The sequence below is a fragment of the Aspergillus costaricaensis genome (assembly GCF_003184835.1).
Source record: "Aspergillus costaricaensis CBS 115574 unplaced genomic scaffold BO79scaffold_17, whole genome shotgun sequence".
Classification (NCBI taxonomy): domain Eukaryota; kingdom Fungi; phylum Ascomycota; class Eurotiomycetes; order Eurotiales; family Aspergillaceae; genus Aspergillus; species Aspergillus costaricensis.
In genome coordinates, this window is record NW_020291817.1 from 604,167 (window position 1) to 621,167 (window position 17,001).

The window sequence follows — 17,001 nt, forward strand, 5'->3', positions numbered from 1 at the left end:
CCCTCACTAGTAGCCTCTCACTCTCACTCTCAGTTCCAGAACCCTAAAGAATCCCCTCCCCCCGCCCTACCATGGTTGGCTCCGTCAGGCGTCCCCTCTTCGGCCGAATTCCATGGTTCAGTTGCCCCGTCAGTCAGCCTGCCAGAACACTAGATCCCATGGTTGATGAGCAAACCACAGATGATGTCAATCTCACCAACTAGTTAGACAAAGGGAAGACAATCACAGGCAGGAAGAGGACCTGTCTAGCACTACCCAACAAAGTGCTAGGAATTCATGTGCGGACACTGGCCTAGATGTAGTCCTTCATTGCCGCCGTGATGGTGGCACAGTGGTTATTAGACGCCTATCACCATCACCCACTGAACCAACAGTGACTTCACCCCCATCCACTTGTCTCTATGTTTTTTCTTTCTTTTTTTCTTTTGCTTTTCTCTGTCTCCCTTCATTTCTTGTAAAACCAGTCGTACCAAACCGTATCATACCCAAGCGCTGGATCACCACATGGGCGACAATACGCGGGGTCGAGTCACCCTTCCTTGGACACCAGCTGTGGTTATTGCCCCATGACCCGCTCACCGAGTGATGAAGAATAGTCGTCATGCAGGGGAATTGCGCTTAAGGTTGTATAAGAACCTGACAGCCACGCAGTGTTGTTGCTATATTCATCACCACTGGAGGCCAGTCCGGGACATTGATTGGCTCACAGTGCAGCATCAAGGAGGGGAGCGTCGTCAATCCACTGCTGCAGCGAGCGGGAAATCATGCATCCTTTGTCACAGGGGCGGCATAACCTTGTTAACCGCTGGAAATCTGGTTTAGTTAGGTAGACGACCAACTAACTGACTAAGTTCTGGTGCCAGATGGGTACCCCTCGTGAGGATGGGACGACTATGCAAGTATCAGTATCTGATTTGACAGGACACTCTGCCTATGTGAACCACGTACTAGTCTGACTAGAGTCTGCAAAAGATGAGCGGACAAGCTACTGGACTGGGCAATACTGGATGGTCTCAGCCAGTCAAATCAAGCCTCTCAGGAACAGCTCCGAGGGGCAATTCGGACGGAGTGTGAGGGGCTTGGCTGTGTCCACACACACTTTGCTCCAGTGAACTCAACTTCTACCAGGTAGGTAGGAGACCGGTATTAGAAGGAAAACATAGCATGCGAGCAACAAGAGAGTCCATCTCCATCATCAACTTCATCTTGGATGCTCAACAATACATATATCCATCGCATCCGTTGCATCCAACACCGTCGTGCTCGTTACCAAAAATATCCCCATGAGGTCCCAGAAATAGCAATACATAAGCACCGAGCAGGGTACACCTGCACCAGGACCCCAAGGCCAATCAGATCGCGGAGGGCTAGGACTAGTCCAGTAGACCCTGGCGTTACCAGAAATAACTTCCCTGCTGTGATGAAAATAGAAATACCCCTCCAGACACTTGCTCACACGCGAGGATTCGATCCCGTCTCTCCGTCGGCGCTTAACAGACAGCCTGTGATTGAACGAGTCAAAGGAGTATCCACAGCAACTAACCTACCATCTGTCCGGAATCCAGCGCTATCCCTCCTAACAGGGGGCGGACCAACTGATCGACCAGGATGGAAGGGTTCAGAAGCGCCAGGATTGGGTCGAATAGATGGAGGGACGGCATGACCAGGGAGTGTCTACTTTAGCGCCGAGGGTAGTAATAGTGCCGGCCCCTCGTTACCTTTTTGGGAAGCATGCAACGATGGACTAACTGACTAATGACTGACTAGAAGGATTCCAGCGAGAGGATGGGTGATCCTCCGAGCGGCTGAGATCCCGGCGGCAAAATGACTGGGCGTTGAGATGTGATGAGATGGCGTCCAGGTGCATTAGGTTTGGTGATGGGATTGCAGTGTGTGCAAGTAAGCAGATGACATAACCGCTTAGTGACCAGAAGAATCTTGATTTTCCAATCAGACTGGAGGATAGAGTGCGCAATACGCAGTATGCAGCATTGGAGAGGGACTCATCCAAAAATAGGACATTAATCCGTCTAACTACTTTACAGAGTAGTATCTACTACTAACTAGTAAGAGTATTCACTATCCACACGTCATCTCCATCCCCCACACATCCCTCTTGTACCATCTCACCAATCATAACAATGCAAAGAAGAGGGGAAGATCCACTGCGGCCCCATCGGGCTTAGTGCCGGCGCTTAACTGCAGCGGCCACTTTATCTTTGTATCAAATCAACTGAAGGGGAGAAGACAGACAGTCTGCTGGCTGGACGCGGACGCGCCGGATGTGTGTGTCTGTCTATACGGTCTGTGCAATGAAGTCGCAGTCTGCAGTGACTACTACTTACTCCCAAGTAACCACAGAAGAAGAGTCATGAGGCTGAAGTACACCCGACTTACAGTTACAGTGCAACTCCTACTAGGTATTCAGCTACTATCTCTCTCTATTGCCACTGCCAACAATCCCCTACCCTATAATCTTACCACCAACAGGGTACTAGTATAATCCCACTAACCCTCAACCCAATTAATCAATCTAGAAGCCCTTCGAACACCCCCTAGAACCAAAGCAAATAACTACCGACCCTATTACCTAGAAAGTAATCACCTCCGTCCATCACTGCCCCCATCCCATCCTTATTCCCCACTAGCACATCAAAAGCAGGCCAATCACCCCGACCCGCAATTCTTCAGCAACAAGATGAAACAAAGAGCGCGCCTTGTCATCCAATCATGGGTCGAGATGCACCCGTCCTAGATCACAGCAGGCTGTTCACATCGTTGTGATTCGTTGGGGATAAGCGATGGAATGCATACTAGAGTAAGTAACCTAGTAGGCAGGTACTTGAGATTGATTACTGTGTTAGGAGGGAGTGAGGGAGTGAGGGTAAGATGTAGGGTTGTTGTTGCCGCCAGGAAGATAGATGATGGGTTTGGATGGTATGGTATGGTATTGGTATGGTGGGTGGTGGTGCGTTACGTAGGGCTTAATACGGGGGTGATTTACTGTGTATTTTATTTCTATGGCTGTGTCTGTTGTCTGTGTGTTGAATGCACAGATACTTCTACATCCATCCTTACGAAGTATTACTACTGTGATGGTGATATACAAAGACAATCAAACTCTCTATTTACTTGAAGTCACATTACACATCTACATCTACACCCTTCCCAGCTCAATCACCTCCACTACTTACATACCACATAGCATAGTTAGTTACTAGTTACTGTCTTCTATCCAGCAATCCCTCTCTACAACACCACAATCTACAACATACAATCCCAATATCCTCTACACTCTTCACTCTACACTCTTCACTCTACACCTCAATCAACTACTACCACAACTATTACTTACCCCTCCAACCTCCAACTAAATCCACACCGCGCCTGTGCACTCACCAACCACCACTCTCACCGCGCCAAACCCTCCCTGCCCCCTTAGCCCAAAGCCTAACTAACTAACTAACCAACTAACTAGTAACTCTCCGACCACCAAACCCAACCCAACCCACACCAATCATCCCCGTTACCATATCCCCGGGTACAAAGTCAACCCAACCAACCCAATAGCCCAATCCCGATAGACAAAGTAAGATTAGACGGAAGAGAAAATTCAATGCGGCGCAGCACCGCGCATCTCAGCCTTCAGCCTTTCCTATCAGCTCGGACATTGCGTAGATTAAGTGGAGCTATCGCTTAGTATTGTAATTCCTGGATAGGTTTACACGTGGTGGAATTGGAGGGGTTACCCACTCTTCATTAGTTAGTAGTTACAACTTAGTATGATTGAGTGAGAGGAAGAAAAGAGGGGTTCGTTGGGTTACTGTCTTCTCTGTCTGTGCGTACATCATATTATATTCTGGGAGATAGGTTTGGGAAATGGAGGTGCATTGAATGAGGGGTGATGGGGGAAGAGAGGGGTTGGGCTCGATTGATCAATGTGAGGCTCTGGCCAGAAGCGCGAGGGACTGGGTTGGTTTAGAAGTGGAATCGTGGAATTGATTGGAATTGAAATCGATAGATGTCAATGGTGGGGATTATAGTACTCCGTTGGAGTTGTGGTTGTGGTCGTGGTCGAGCCTCTGCTGGGCGTATATACCCTGCTTAGTATATTGCCAACGCATACACATGAATCTACCCTGTAAGTACTAGTTTACCATTCTTTACTTGTCTACTAGCAATGCTACATGGCTTACTGATCGATCACATGAAGTAGATGAAGTGAGGAAGAAAAATGAATTTCAAATCGCACTGCTTGCTCCGAACAGAACTGATAATAATAAATGTCTCGCTTGCTTCTTCCCCCCCGCCTCCTAACTCCTAACGCCGGACCCTGCGCTAGTACCATGACCATAGAGAAAACAACAGTACAAAGGAAATTGTGAATCGAACTAAAATCCTGTTTAGGAATCTTCTTCATCCTCCTCCTCCTGCTTGGTCTCGTTATGCTTTCTCCGCTTCCCCTTAGGCGGATCCTCAAGTTGCGTCCGCTTATACGTCACCGTGTGAGTGACAACATGACGCACGCTGACTCTCCCCACCGTTGCACTCCGGGGGCCATCCCAGTAGCGCATCTTCCAATCGGCCGGGGAGTACGAGTAAGAGTAGGGTGATAGGACGGGCGTCGTCGCACTGCGCGGCGTCTCCAGCGTAGGTGAATACCGCATTGGCGGCGGGATGCGCAAGCGACGCAGACTCATCATGTCACGACCGTGCGGTGCGCTTCCATAGGGGGATGGAGGGGGTAATGTTGCTGTAGCTGGTCTGGTTGGTTCGGGGAAGCTGAATGAACCACTGACTGCGCTGGCTGGTTGGGATGTGGGGGTCTTGTTGGCCTTGTCCCAGACGAAGCGGGTGACGGTACCTCCGTTGCCATCCGGGGTGAAGACAGGCGTGAATGATTTGAGGAATTCGGTGTATGCAGCGGGAGGTGTGATAGGTGTTGAGAGACTCTCATCTTGTTGCTTTCCTGGAGCACCTAGCCTTACTCCATTGTCTGGTTGCAGTTCCGAGGGGAACGTCATGTTCTTGGGCGTCCGCAACGGATGGAGGATTGGTTTGGCAGGCATTTTGACGGTAGATCTGAGGTAGTGTATGAGAGGTCTGCACGAGGTAGACTGTTTATATATAACACGTTCACAGCAGATGACTGGTGAATCACAAGGTCGCGCCTGAGCTGGTCACGTTGTGCGTGGCAGTAGAAGGGAAGCGTGGTATAGTATAGTAGAGGCAGATGTAGGCAGCGGCAAGCCTGAGGCAGCAAGGGACTTGAAGGTAGGGCAGGTATCGTCCACCAGGATGACAGCAAGCACGAAGCTATATAGTAAGGACAGATGGAAGACCCTTCGGCTGCTCTAGCGCGCAAGGAGAAAAAAGGAGAGAAAAAGTAGAGGGAGGGAAGTGGAGGAAGATTATTTATCTCGAGTTGACGCCGACGCAAAGGCAGACGGATTTCCTGTACGGTACGGGTATTGCGGTCTGACACGGTAAAGTTACCAGACAGTAAGATACCGTGTGACACGCTAACCCCAAAGCAGGCTAAACGCTCAGCTCCTTTCAGCAACTCGGCGCCAAAGCCTCGCCTTCTCTCCAAAAGCACCGAGTCGGATGGTGGCGATCTTTGGCCGCCAGGAGCACGGCAGAGTTGAGGGTGTGTGGAGTGTCAGGATGCGGATGAGGGGATCGGGTAAGGCGCTTGCCGTGCCTGCTTGGCCGGCAGTGATCAATGTGAAGGAGAGAATTGGGAAAGTGAAGTGCTGCTGCTGCTGCTGCTGCTGCTGCTGCTGTTTGGATGGATATTGAACTGCGTCTTCGTCCTCCTTCTTATACCTTTGCTCTACGATATAGCATTGCTGGTCTGTCTGTCCACAGCGGGACTCCAACAATCCAACAAGCCAAATCCTCCAGGAAGTTTCGCGCCTGGTTCCTCGAGTCAAAGTCTCCGTTACCCTGTCAATGTTCCCAAACACAAATGCATCCTGCATATACAACATACCCTTATCGCCGGGACGGCACTCATTTCTTGACTCCTCACGATCTCTCCGGCTCGAAGACGTGCGTTGGCCCCTCCTGGTTCGCTCAGCGTTAACGCGCAAGCCCACCTTCCGGCAAGAGGGCGGCTCGCCCATCCGCAACCCCAACTTCTGCACAAGCCATGGCTTCAGAACACCTATGGCGTGCTGTGGTTAGCGCTGCTTGTTGCATCCTTCAATTCCATTGTTATTCTACTCTGGCACTTGGGCCAATCTACCGATGCTGCTTGTCTCTCTACTTTATTTCGTCGGCACTTAATCTATCGGGCGGCTGCAAGTCATGCTGGTGTCTTCACGTCTCTTCACCCCTTCTACGAATCAGCGCGTCGATCCGACTGGTGAGGGTCCTCGTTGCCATGGGATAGCGGGTTGCAGGCGCGGGGTTTGTGACTGATCTCGACTTGCCTGCAATGTTGCTACTACCACACCTTGGCGTTCCTGCGGCCATGTCACACCAGCACTTGCAGAACCTGGCTTGCCATCGTTACGATCGGTTGGCTACGGGTAGCTGATGCACATGGCTGCGTGTGAACCCCTCTTTATGTTCAGACGCTCTGTGCATCCAACGGCGCGGGATTATAGTAGCTGCATTGCGAGCCGGCCTAGAAACGGCACGATATCCAGTAGCCGACACGTTGATACCTTGTTGGTTTAGACTACTATCCTGGGCTTACAGATCGATGAAGAGTCTGCTTCTAAGGACGGAGAGAGTCCCTTTTGTTGGTTGCGTGGGTAAAGGTATAGTCTACTGGTAACTAACAGCGCCAGAGCTTGGGCCCAACACTTCATGTCGGTGCAAAGTAACGCTGCAGAGGATCAGAGCACGGAAGCGCCATCACCATTGTCGGTTACGCCACAGCGTCTCTGTTCCTTGACTTCCGTGGGATGTAGTGTCACACTCGAGTGCCCGCATGGTAATATTGCAGGAAAGGTATTAACAATGGGGTCGCTCAGACTGCAGTTGTCACCCACTGCGCTTACTTCACGTCCCGCAACGAGCAGGACTGTCGACAGCCTGTCAAAGACTTACAAGGACACCCACACCAATCCATTCCCCTCATCTTTCATTGATTCATCGGAAGAGCCGTAGACCAACCTCTAGATATTTCCTCGTGTGCTAGGAAGGCTCCTCCACCAGATACACCACATCTGTGATGTAACATTCATCAACCAACAGCAACATCGACAACCGAGATCACAAGCCTACCACCTACGCTGCCTCCTAGTCCTCCAGCTTGCCTATCAATAACCAAACCAACATATACTAATGACTTGAACCAGTGAAAAACAAATCAAGTCGTAACCAAACCGTCAAGTCATGCCAGATTCCCAATGCATCACATGCGCACACTGATCGAGCGCCATGGCTAGACCGTTAGTAAGGACATGACTGGCCTATCCCAGATGCCCCATGCTGCACAGGATTATAGCCATTTGATACCCTTGCTCCACCAGGAGCGAGCACCTTAGAAGTCAGAATCAGTCGTTTCTCGATTGAAGGCGAACCCAGTATTTGACTTCTCACTTTCTTCTAGCCCACTACTGGTAATGGGCTACAATCCAATTGAGCATACAATTATTACATGCAATAAAGCAATGGCAGTATTTCTCTGCTCACATTCTATCTACAAATCAAGAACCAGTTCCAAGAGACATACACATAGAAAGGCATGACATATCCCCTCAACTACTCAAGGCTAATACCCAGCTTCCTTCTTCATATTGTCATGTCAAGTCGTGCACACACACCCCCCTCACAAGTCAATCCCCAAATCACGCCCAGCTCTCGAAATAACTTTCATCCCGTCAGCTGAACAGTCCGCCTCAACTGATAGGTACAAACAGAGGTAGGTATTAGTACCGATCTTGACAGACGTCGCCGCCTAACGCTCTCATCTATCGACCCTCTCTTGACTGTCAAACCGAATTGCGTGCACTAGACAGCTAAGGGAGATCAATCCCTCTAGTCAACTCTACACCCTATTCTCCCACTTTCGGGTATGGTTGAAAGGTCGGAAAGATGACTACTACTCTCGGCGATTTTTAAAGGCGAGAGGACGAAAAGAGGAGAAAAATGGACTGACTCATTGGGGCTTATTCTCTTGCATTGTGCGTCTAAGCTCTTAGACCGTTGAACCATGACTTATTGTGATATACGTATCTACTGTTATCTTATCTACAAGAGTATGTCTCGATAATCAGAATCGTAATCCTGCACCTCTATCCAATGCATGCCGGTCAGCTAGACTCTGTAGTTGGTCTTCGGAGGGTACACCATCGAGAACACAGCCTATAGATCTTGTTAATAATCTAAATGGTCAGGTGAGGTAATTACCAGGATACATGACTCACCGAATTTATCCTCACGACCCTCCCTCCACTCTCGGACTTGAATCCTCAGTTCTCGTGTTGACATAGATTGACTTTGAAGATCCTGAGCAGAATCATCACCGATAGAATCAATAGCCTCAATCCGCTCCAACATCTCCTTGGTACAGCCATAACCCCCCAACCAGGCATCTCGAATAATACTATCAAGCATAGGCCGGCCGGTGTGTATACCCGGCAGGACTAGCGTACCATGACTGTCCACAGACAGTTCAGGCTTGACACCATGTTCCATTTGATATATCAACGACCCCATAGCGAACATATCTGTTTTTTCAGATAAAGTCCGCGAAGGGCCGTTTATCGGAGAAACTTCATTTGGCGCACCAATAGGGCTAGAAGCGCTAAAGTCAGAGAGAATCACACGGTCATGGTCATCTAGAGAAATACTGTCCATCTGAACATCTGCGTACACGATGCCAAGGCTGTGGATATGGCATAGTGCATGAGTGAGATCGCGGTACCAGCGAATTCGTTGGCGTTGAGGGGGCAATTTATCCTCGGATAGTGGGTGGTATTTGCGGAGGTAGATACCCTCTGGATAGTGGGTGTCGATTGGTTCTATGATGTGAGGGTATGGTTGGTTCTGAAGTAGTTGTAGGACAGTTCGTTCGTTTTGTAATTGGTTCATTTGAGAGAGGGTGTTTGAGGCGTAGTGTCGGTGGGCGCGCTCAGAGGCATTGTTTTCAGGTGGTACATATAATAAGGGTGATTTGAGAACTATGTGATCATTCACTTTGTAGACCTGAGAAGACGATCCATCCTCTATGACTTCCAAGTCGTGTTGAGGGTACAATTGTAAAATGTACGTGTCGCACTGCGATGTTGAGGTATCATCACCAGCCGGATGGCTAGCCGCCTCAAGATCATCAGGTTTTCCGGATTGGGGCGGGTGATAACTGATAGATAGCGGAAATATATGAGATAAGAAGCCGAATGCGCGATAACCAAGATAGCCGAAGTAGCGCAGTGCAGTCAATGCTGGCGAAAAAAATCGCCAGAGATATGACAGCATCTTGCAAGAGTCATTGAGGAAGAATAATTTGGAAGATATTTTTTATTGCACTGATCTTGAAGCACTCAACGATGAGAGGAGGGTTTTTTAATGAGTATATTCGTTCAAGACGTCTTGGCGTGAAATGATGGATACAAGAGCCAGCGCATCAGGGGAATGGCGATACCCAACAAGTGCAAGTCACGTGCAAGATGTATGCTAGTCGGTTATTTTTGCTTCTTGGGTCTGTTCGACATCCGAGAAATTTATGATGATAGACCCATGTTTTATTTGTCGAATTAGCGTATCTTAAACTTCATCCTAGGGTGATGTTGAGTACTGTAAACAGAGTGAGCTGAAGGGATTGTCAAATGAGTAGGCTTCTTTCATGAAGCGACAAAGAGCACATCGCATATATCTCCGAGTCTAAGGCAGCATTACTCATAAATCAGGCTTAAGACTGAATCATCTGGGGTATAAGGAGTGACAATTTTTGTTTTCGAACCAAGACATATGATCTGATCATACAACTAACCAATCCCAAACAAAGCAAGATACAATGTATCAGCAACACATGCAATCAATAAATCATACCAAACATGAGGACATCAACATATATGGATTTGTAATATTTGTCAGGCGAAAACAACCAAACTCCTGCTCCAATGCGCCGGCCAAGGGGTATGGGATATGACTGTCAGCGCCGTGCGGTTATTCCCGCTCCACCTCATGAGAAAAGACATGGCATGTCATCGCTCCGGCCTGCGGATACGAGACAGCCGGGTATATCGTAGCGAAAGAATAAAACGGAGAGCCAAAAGTTCTGGTCCGAACCAATAGTGTCTATAGGGGCTGGACTTTTGCCGGAAAAGTGAGAAAACAGAATTGCAAGCAGGCAGAAGGGCCTCCTCAGGAAGGAAGCCCGGGACGATATCCAGTCGCGTTGCCTGATCGAATCGTTCGTGCTTGTCACCCTGGCAGGACCAAATCCGCGAATCTCCAGGTTGGTTATGCAATATCCAAGCCAGCTTGTATGATCGGTCCCTTCAAGGGATATTAACAGATGCGCATAAAATGCAATCAAGGAAAAAGAATTGTTGAAATTAGAGAAGAAGGTAGTCCCAGCCATTCTGTTGCATGATCTCGCGCCAGTGTAGGAATGGCTTTTTCATTTCCTTCGCTCCCCATGGCACGAGGCTCTCCTTGGGAGACTCAGAGCCCTCAGCCTTCACAGGCGCGTCGGAGGATGAGGAGGCGGACGAGGACCGTCGCTCTTCTGGGGCAGAAGCAGATTCGACAGGTTCGACGGTCTCGACCGGCTCGACGGGTTCGATGGACTCATCAGACACACGCCATACCTCCTTCAGGACGCGGTACATACGGCCAAAGCTACCGAGTTCGGCATGCTCGCCAAGAGCAGCAGCTCGATCGGCGAGGACGGTGCGGAAGTGGCTATCGGGTGCTGAGTATGCTCCGGCGATCAGAATCGGCCAAACGAGCGAGCGATCGAAGCCTTCAGGTCCAGAAGGAATGACATAGAGAACATTGGCGACGGCAGCGACCAGATTGACGGTGCTCGGTTGGTTTCGGTCAAACCCGGGAACTAGACTGCATAAGTAGATCCTTGCGGCGAGGCGGAAAGCGGCCGTGATGTTCTTGGTGAGGATCTCGGGAGAAAAGGCTCCGTTCGGTAGGAATGGGCTTTCGAGCGTCTGATTCACGGGTTCGGTGAACTCTAGTTGCTGTCCCAGAGCTGAAACATGCGAACACACGCCCATCTCATCGATTCTGCCGTCTCTCTTGAGTGCGTCCAGACAGGTGATCTCCGAAATCAGGTACATGACACGGTCGTCGCAGCCCATGAGCTCGCGGAGCCCCAGAGACGAGCCGCTGAGGTGCTTGGCACGGTAGGTGTGTGCGAATTCCGGAGTCTTGCCGTGCATGGTCGATCCTAGAATGTCAATCCACGATGCCAGAGTCATGGTGAAGGGGGGTAGCATGTACGGGTTCCCGCAGGCGGGAACTGCCGTCGGAAGCCCAAGCCGATGCACAAGATTGGAGGCAGCCTGGAAGTGCTCGAACCACGGAATGTCCGGTAGGTAATCATCCGCCGGGCCCACGGAGCAGTGGAAGAAGATCATGGCTAGCGTCGCATCCAGGATCTCCTCGTGGTTGGTGTCTTCGCCCAATGCCAGGCACAATTGCGAAACAGCCTCGAAGCGATTGCGCATGATGTCGTGGTCGATCTGTTCCCCAACGAGTCCTTCCGTAGTCTTGAGGTGGATGGCAGCAACACTCAGACAGCAGTGGAGGTAGCACTTGTTCGTCTCCAAAGCTTGCAGGATGGCTTGGGCTCGGAGGTGTCCACGCTGGTGTGCCTCCAAGACGGGAAAGATGATGCGCAAGACATTGTGAATGAAGTGGTCGAGAAGTGGCCGGTCATGGTCGCTAACGGGGATATTGGACTGAAGCATGGCGTACGTCTGGCCGATACTCTGTTCACACAGCGCCGGGTCGATTCCAGGCAGGGCAGGCACTTGAGCGAAGTACTCGTCGTGGAACCAGTCTTCACTGGGGAAAGTCGGAAGCGGGGCATTCAACTGCGGCGGCGCAAAGGTGCTAAAGGTTGAGCTGCAAGAGTCGTGGCGCAAGGGGACATCATTGACAAAGGTATGTCTTTCGGTCTTCACATCGATCTCATAGGGGTGGGTCGGGGCATAGATGGGTTGGTTCATGGCCGGGGTGGGAAGGTGTGAAGCGAAGATATCGTACTGCTCTGGAAAGGCAGGGCGACCAAATTCGTATTCCGGAGAAGTTGGGGAAGGTACAGCCATGCTGCGAGTACGAGCGGCGGAATCTGAGTGCAGCACGATAGCCTGTCAGAGGGGAAACGATCATGTCCCAATAGCAAATACATACCTGTCAGAGCCCCATTGCGCTCATGCATCTTGGTCTGCTTGATCTTGTTCTTGATGCGTTCCTTCTGGATCCTCCGTTGCTCTGCGTTTCCCCACCAGATAGGGCGTTTGTATTCGCATTTCACACACAGATTTACACAGGCTCCGCAGGAGGGATGCTTCTCATCACACTTTTTTCGGCGCAGGCGGCATGTGAAGCAACCTAATTAAGTAGACAAGTGTTGGTTAGATCCACTAAGGGTCAAGTAACTGTCAACGATATAACATACCAGAGCGAGATCGCTTGTGTAACTTGAGCTGGTTCTTGTCTGAAGACCCCGTGGAGGTACCCTCACTGGCTGACGGCGACTGCGAACACTCTTCGGACTTGACTGGCGAGATCCGGACGGGAGTCGACCTCTTCTTTGCTGCGGCAGGCATTTTGAAGTCGAGATATGATATCGTACTAAGCAGAGATATAAAAACACCGATAGATATGCAGTATAAAGTCGTCGTAAGAGACAGGACACAGTCGTCTGGCGAGCTGATAAATGGATATCAGGAGTATTAAGGAGGGGCAAAGCTGAACCGGCAGCCTTTGCTATCTAATTAAGTAGAAGAAGAGAACGAAAGGCGCGGTGGCGGAGGATGAGGCGAAAGGGAGATAACAACGCTTGGTGACAGTGATTCCAGATTCGAGCATGACAGCGGGGATCGAAGAAGCTTTAAAACGTGGGTTGAGCTCTGACAGACAGGCCATGATGTTTCTATTTTAGATCCTGGCCGACAGCCGAGTGCAGGTCGAACAGGATCGGGGAAATTGTGGTGGTGGGAAAGCCGGCGAGGGATTGGCGGCGGGGGGGGAGGGAAAGAGAGCAATCCCTGAGAGCAAGTGGAGATCCCTTCATGCACGGACAAGGAACTGCTAGTCAGCCTGGGCTAATTTTGGAGATTTGCGAGCGCATTTTACACTTTTTGTTCTCGCGCTCTTCAACCTGGCGCGTATGCAGCCTATCCGTGCCACTGATTGGATGCGGCCGGGAGAGAGCACTGTGCGGCTGGGGAATTGATTGGCATGGAAGCTGTCGCAATTGCCTGCCCAAAGACCAATCTCGCACGGGGCAGATCGGTGGACGGGCTGAGGTTCATTGGCCTTCTCTGTTTCTTTTTTTGGTGGTCCCTCTATCGCGATATCTGCCTCTAGAGGGATCATCTGTACTACGATCGTCCAGTCAATCCTGGTGACCCAAGGATTCGAGTACCACTTCGGAGTGCTGCACTCGGGTGCTACAGTGTTTCTGCAATGCTGTAGAAAGGCCTCACTCGTGGCTACAGAGACAATGGTAACTGAGTAAGTGGTACCCGTCGCGCAATCTGGGAGGTGGGAATGATAACCAAGTAACCCCGTCGGCCAATCGCAGGCCTTAGGCACGCAAGCAATGCATGATGGATGTATTCGGTCATGGTACTACTTCGTAGTGGGAGTGACTTTCACCCGATCTGGAAAATGCATAATCAGTATCCACCTTCTTAGTAGGTACGCTGATGGAGGAGACAGAGGAGGTGGTGGATGACTACATAGAGGAGGGGAGTACAACCGTTGAGGAGAGTGGGGGGAGGAGAGCAAAATGCCAGGCACATTGCCAACCCAACCGGCTAATGCGGACTGGCAAGAGGTGCTCGAGGGAAGTGGGATTCCAACCCTGTCTGGTGAACAAGGGTCTTGTGCCATCGGTGCCAATCAGTGTGCCGGGCGGCAAGTGGGTGGTGGTGAGCTCGTCGAGAGTCAAATGCGATGCGGGGGATTCAGTCGCAAGTGGCAGTCCAGCACCTACAGTAGTAAACAGTAGCTAATTTAGTGCGGATGAGCCAAGCTTCCCTTACTGGCCGGGGATTGGCCGCCCCCGACATGGTTGCTTGCAGAGCGGGAAACCCGCAGCCAACCGGGCTGCAGTGGGTCGGGCCTGAAGTGCCCCGTGCAACCAGTGCCAACCAGTGACATCCCTCTGCCAAGATGTGACCAGATGCCGCTAACCTCGCGATTCAGGCCAAGACCCTGCTTGACTGGATGTGGTTGGCTGTCTGTATTGGGTTTTTGTTATTATTGTTCATTTTAACCGCCCAGGAGAAGCAATCCCCTCAACTTCCAGCGCTAAATGAAAGACTATTCTTATCGTCCACTCTGTCTGTCGGATTATCCACAACCAGCTCGGCCATAATTAGCTTGTGGTCGGAATAATTAGGCAAGGCCATGACTCGGTCCTGGACCGTCCCATGATCCATGGTCCGCGCGAAGATCTGACAGCGGGACTAAGAGTGGAGAGCAATCATCAACTGGGCACTAAAAATTTAACTTTGGCTGCCTCTGCAACCATGCTTCCCAGTCACACTTCTTGTCACATTCGGCAACGAACGTGCGCTGTCGCTAGAATTTTGCGCCCATTGTGTTGTATCAGTCAAAAACATCGTTCACCTAATACTCAGTATACGGAAGATCCGTCTCTCGGCAAAATAAATATCTCTACCATGCTAGCCAGGACAGCTTCATTCTCTCCTTCTTGAGAAATTAATTTGATGCACACCTCCATCTGACAGACTCGATCAGCACAGACCGAGTGGGCAGATGTCGGAAGCGAGTTACGGCCACCGACTCCCGTGCTAGCTTGGTTATCACGATGCGCGCCTGCCATTTCTTATCACATTCCTGCAGCTGCAGGCTAGCGTTTAGCGTCCCTTTTTCCCGGTCATCAAAGTTCTCCCGCAACAAATCAAAGCTCCCAGTCGTATAATCACTTGGCGCCGGCTTTTACGAGCGGCACGCCAATGAAGGACGTGCCACCCCCGTTGCAATTCCTCGAGTCGACTCGATGCTAGTAGTGCTTGTACCCCTCTATCCTAAATCTATGAGATCATCACCATACCTTTACTAACATCCAAATTTATGCATCTCCCCTGTTCACTAGCCACGTTGACGCTAGGAGTGTACTTTTCGCTGCTCGCCAATTTACGTGCGCAATTTACTGCATCGCAAGCGCAGGAACTTGCGAACAGCGCCAATTCTCTGGCTGGTGTGCTTCCCCGATGCAGATCACTGCATGGTCCCAAATCCAACCCAACCCCGGCAAGTCAGGTGCTTGCAGCGTGCCTGGCATGCAGTCTGTGCAGTTATCACACCGAGTCACCTGGGCTACGTCTCCTTCTCTTTCTCAGTTGGGTTAGTATGTCCACTCACCGCGCTTTTCGTGTCGTCGGCAAATTATGGTCATTTCATCGAATATCTCCGAGAAGCAGTTATACACCGTTAACAATCCACTCTGTGCGATGGAGTTAGTTGTGCCCTCCAAGTGGGGTTCCACGACTGTTACTATGCTTGCTTTTCTCAAAATTTGGCGTGACGCCAAACTACCTGGATTCGTAGAGTTTCCTGTTTGGGAAATTTAGTCTGCTCTTCATTGCCGCTGCTGGATTTGTTGGGTGGTGGCGCCAAATTGTGCATTGCTTTGGTTCTACCTTGGCGATGGATCTCGCTAACTACCAGAGACCTGGCTCTATTGATCCGTGCGAGGCAAATAAAGCGCAAACATGATTGTCTGGTGTTCTCGCTTGACAGACGCTTACCTCGATGTGCAGTGGCTAAACTATACATTGCACATCTAGCATAGACTTGAATAACCTATGGCCACGCTGTCCAAAAGAAGGTTTTCTACTTACTGGATCCGGAACACATATCAGAATAAATTTACAATCGACCAAATGTAGGTAGAGTTTTCAGTAAATAGCAGGAGTAAAGCAACCAAATTATGAAAGTATTTCGAACATATGCAGCCTAGTTCTATCTACGCATGCGAGTCAATCTCAGAGCGAGGGCCATAAACGGAACAAATTGCTTCAACCACCTAACACCCAACAATACTATCATCTGAGTTGCATCATCATCGCCATCCTATTTCCTACCCTCATTGCCATGTGCTCCCATCTCACAAGACCCCCCACATTCCCTTGCAGTTCTATACAATTGATACTATTTCTGGCAACGAAGCATGACACCGCGGATGAACTTAGCCGGGGTTCCATATTCACAATCAACATAAATATAGATAAACCAACATAAAGTAACCAATCATCCAGCAAACTAAATCCCCAAAAGTAGACTCGGCGGGTAAGCACAATCTAGTGGATCAACAAGCTAAAATCAAAGAAAAGAAAAGAAAAGAACACCTCCATTACAGTTCTACCGTCCAGCGGCCCGGATCCGATCCAGATCTCCCATCTATCCATCCAACCCTAGATAGTAGCATGAACGAAAGTATCTAGTAAACTCCCAAAATAGAAACCCAGTCATCTTCCAATCATATTATCTGCTAGTATCAGATCACACCCACCCACTCAAATCAGATGTACATAGTAGCCGCCGCCATGTCCCCATCGACCCTCCCCGGCGTCTAAATGAGGGGTAAGGCATGGCATGGCATGGCATGGCAATCTAAGAATAGCTTTCCTTCCTTCACTCCAGACTAAACATCTAAAGACGCATGCATGAGATCATACTATACACTACCGGATAAGCATCTCTCGGGATAAACCTTCATCAATTAATAGTTCATGTCTTAATTTCGTTTCCAGAAATAGCCTGCATATCTTGATGCCGCTATTGCTTCAGCCTCGCTTGCCGAGCTTTTCATCAGATCCA

The 17,001-nt window shown here is 50.0% G+C and overlaps 4 protein-coding genes across 4 annotated transcripts; all 4 read right to left on the reverse strand.

Moving 5' to 3' along the window:
• Positions 1-4,247: 4,247 nt before the first annotated feature.
• BO79DRAFT_209300 (uncharacterized protein) lies at positions 4,248-5,354 on the reverse strand. Its single transcript, XM_025682578.1, has one exon. It carries the CDS (start codon positions 5,067-5,069, stop codon positions 4,404-4,406), a length of 666 nt encoding a protein of 221 aa, XP_025539228.1. The 5' UTR covers positions 5,070-5,354; the 3' UTR covers positions 4,248-4,403.
• A 173-nt stretch (positions 5,355-5,527) lies between these two features.
• On the reverse strand, positions 5,528-6,480 carry BO79DRAFT_245703 (uncharacterized protein; the record flags this gene model as incomplete). The annotated part of the gene is made up of 2 exons (XM_025685489.1): positions 5,528-6,169; positions 6,348-6,480. 2 exons carry the CDS (start codon positions 6,478-6,480, stop codon positions 5,547-5,549), a joined length of 756 nt encoding a protein of 251 aa, XP_025539229.1. The 3' UTR covers positions 5,528-5,546.
• Positions 6,481-8,162: 1,682 nt separating this feature from the next.
• Positions 8,163-9,435, reverse strand: BO79DRAFT_266608 (uncharacterized protein; the record flags this gene model as incomplete). The annotated part of the gene is made up of 2 exons (XM_025686985.1): positions 8,163-8,322; positions 8,385-9,435. The coding sequence occupies 2 exons, from the start codon at positions 9,433-9,435 to the stop codon at positions 8,231-8,233; spliced, it is 1,143 nt and encodes a 380-aa protein (XP_025539230.1). The 3' UTR covers positions 8,163-8,230.
• A 1,082-nt stretch (positions 9,436-10,517) lies between these two features.
• On the reverse strand, positions 10,518-12,752 carry BO79DRAFT_148661 (Zn(II)2Cys6 transcription factor; the record flags this gene model as incomplete). The annotated part of the gene is made up of 3 exons (XM_025678553.1): positions 10,518-12,271; positions 12,334-12,534; positions 12,602-12,752. The coding sequence occupies 3 exons, from the start codon at positions 12,750-12,752 to the stop codon at positions 10,518-10,520; spliced, it is 2,106 nt and encodes a 701-aa protein (XP_025539231.1).
• Between the last annotated feature and the right edge of the window lie 4,249 nt (positions 12,753-17,001).

Bases quoted from the DNA above. Each gene is read 5' to 3' on its own strand.
- BO79DRAFT_209300 (XM_025682578.1), bottom strand. From the start codon at position 5,069: ATGCCTGCCAAACCAATCCTCCATCCGTTGCGGACGCCCAAGAACATG.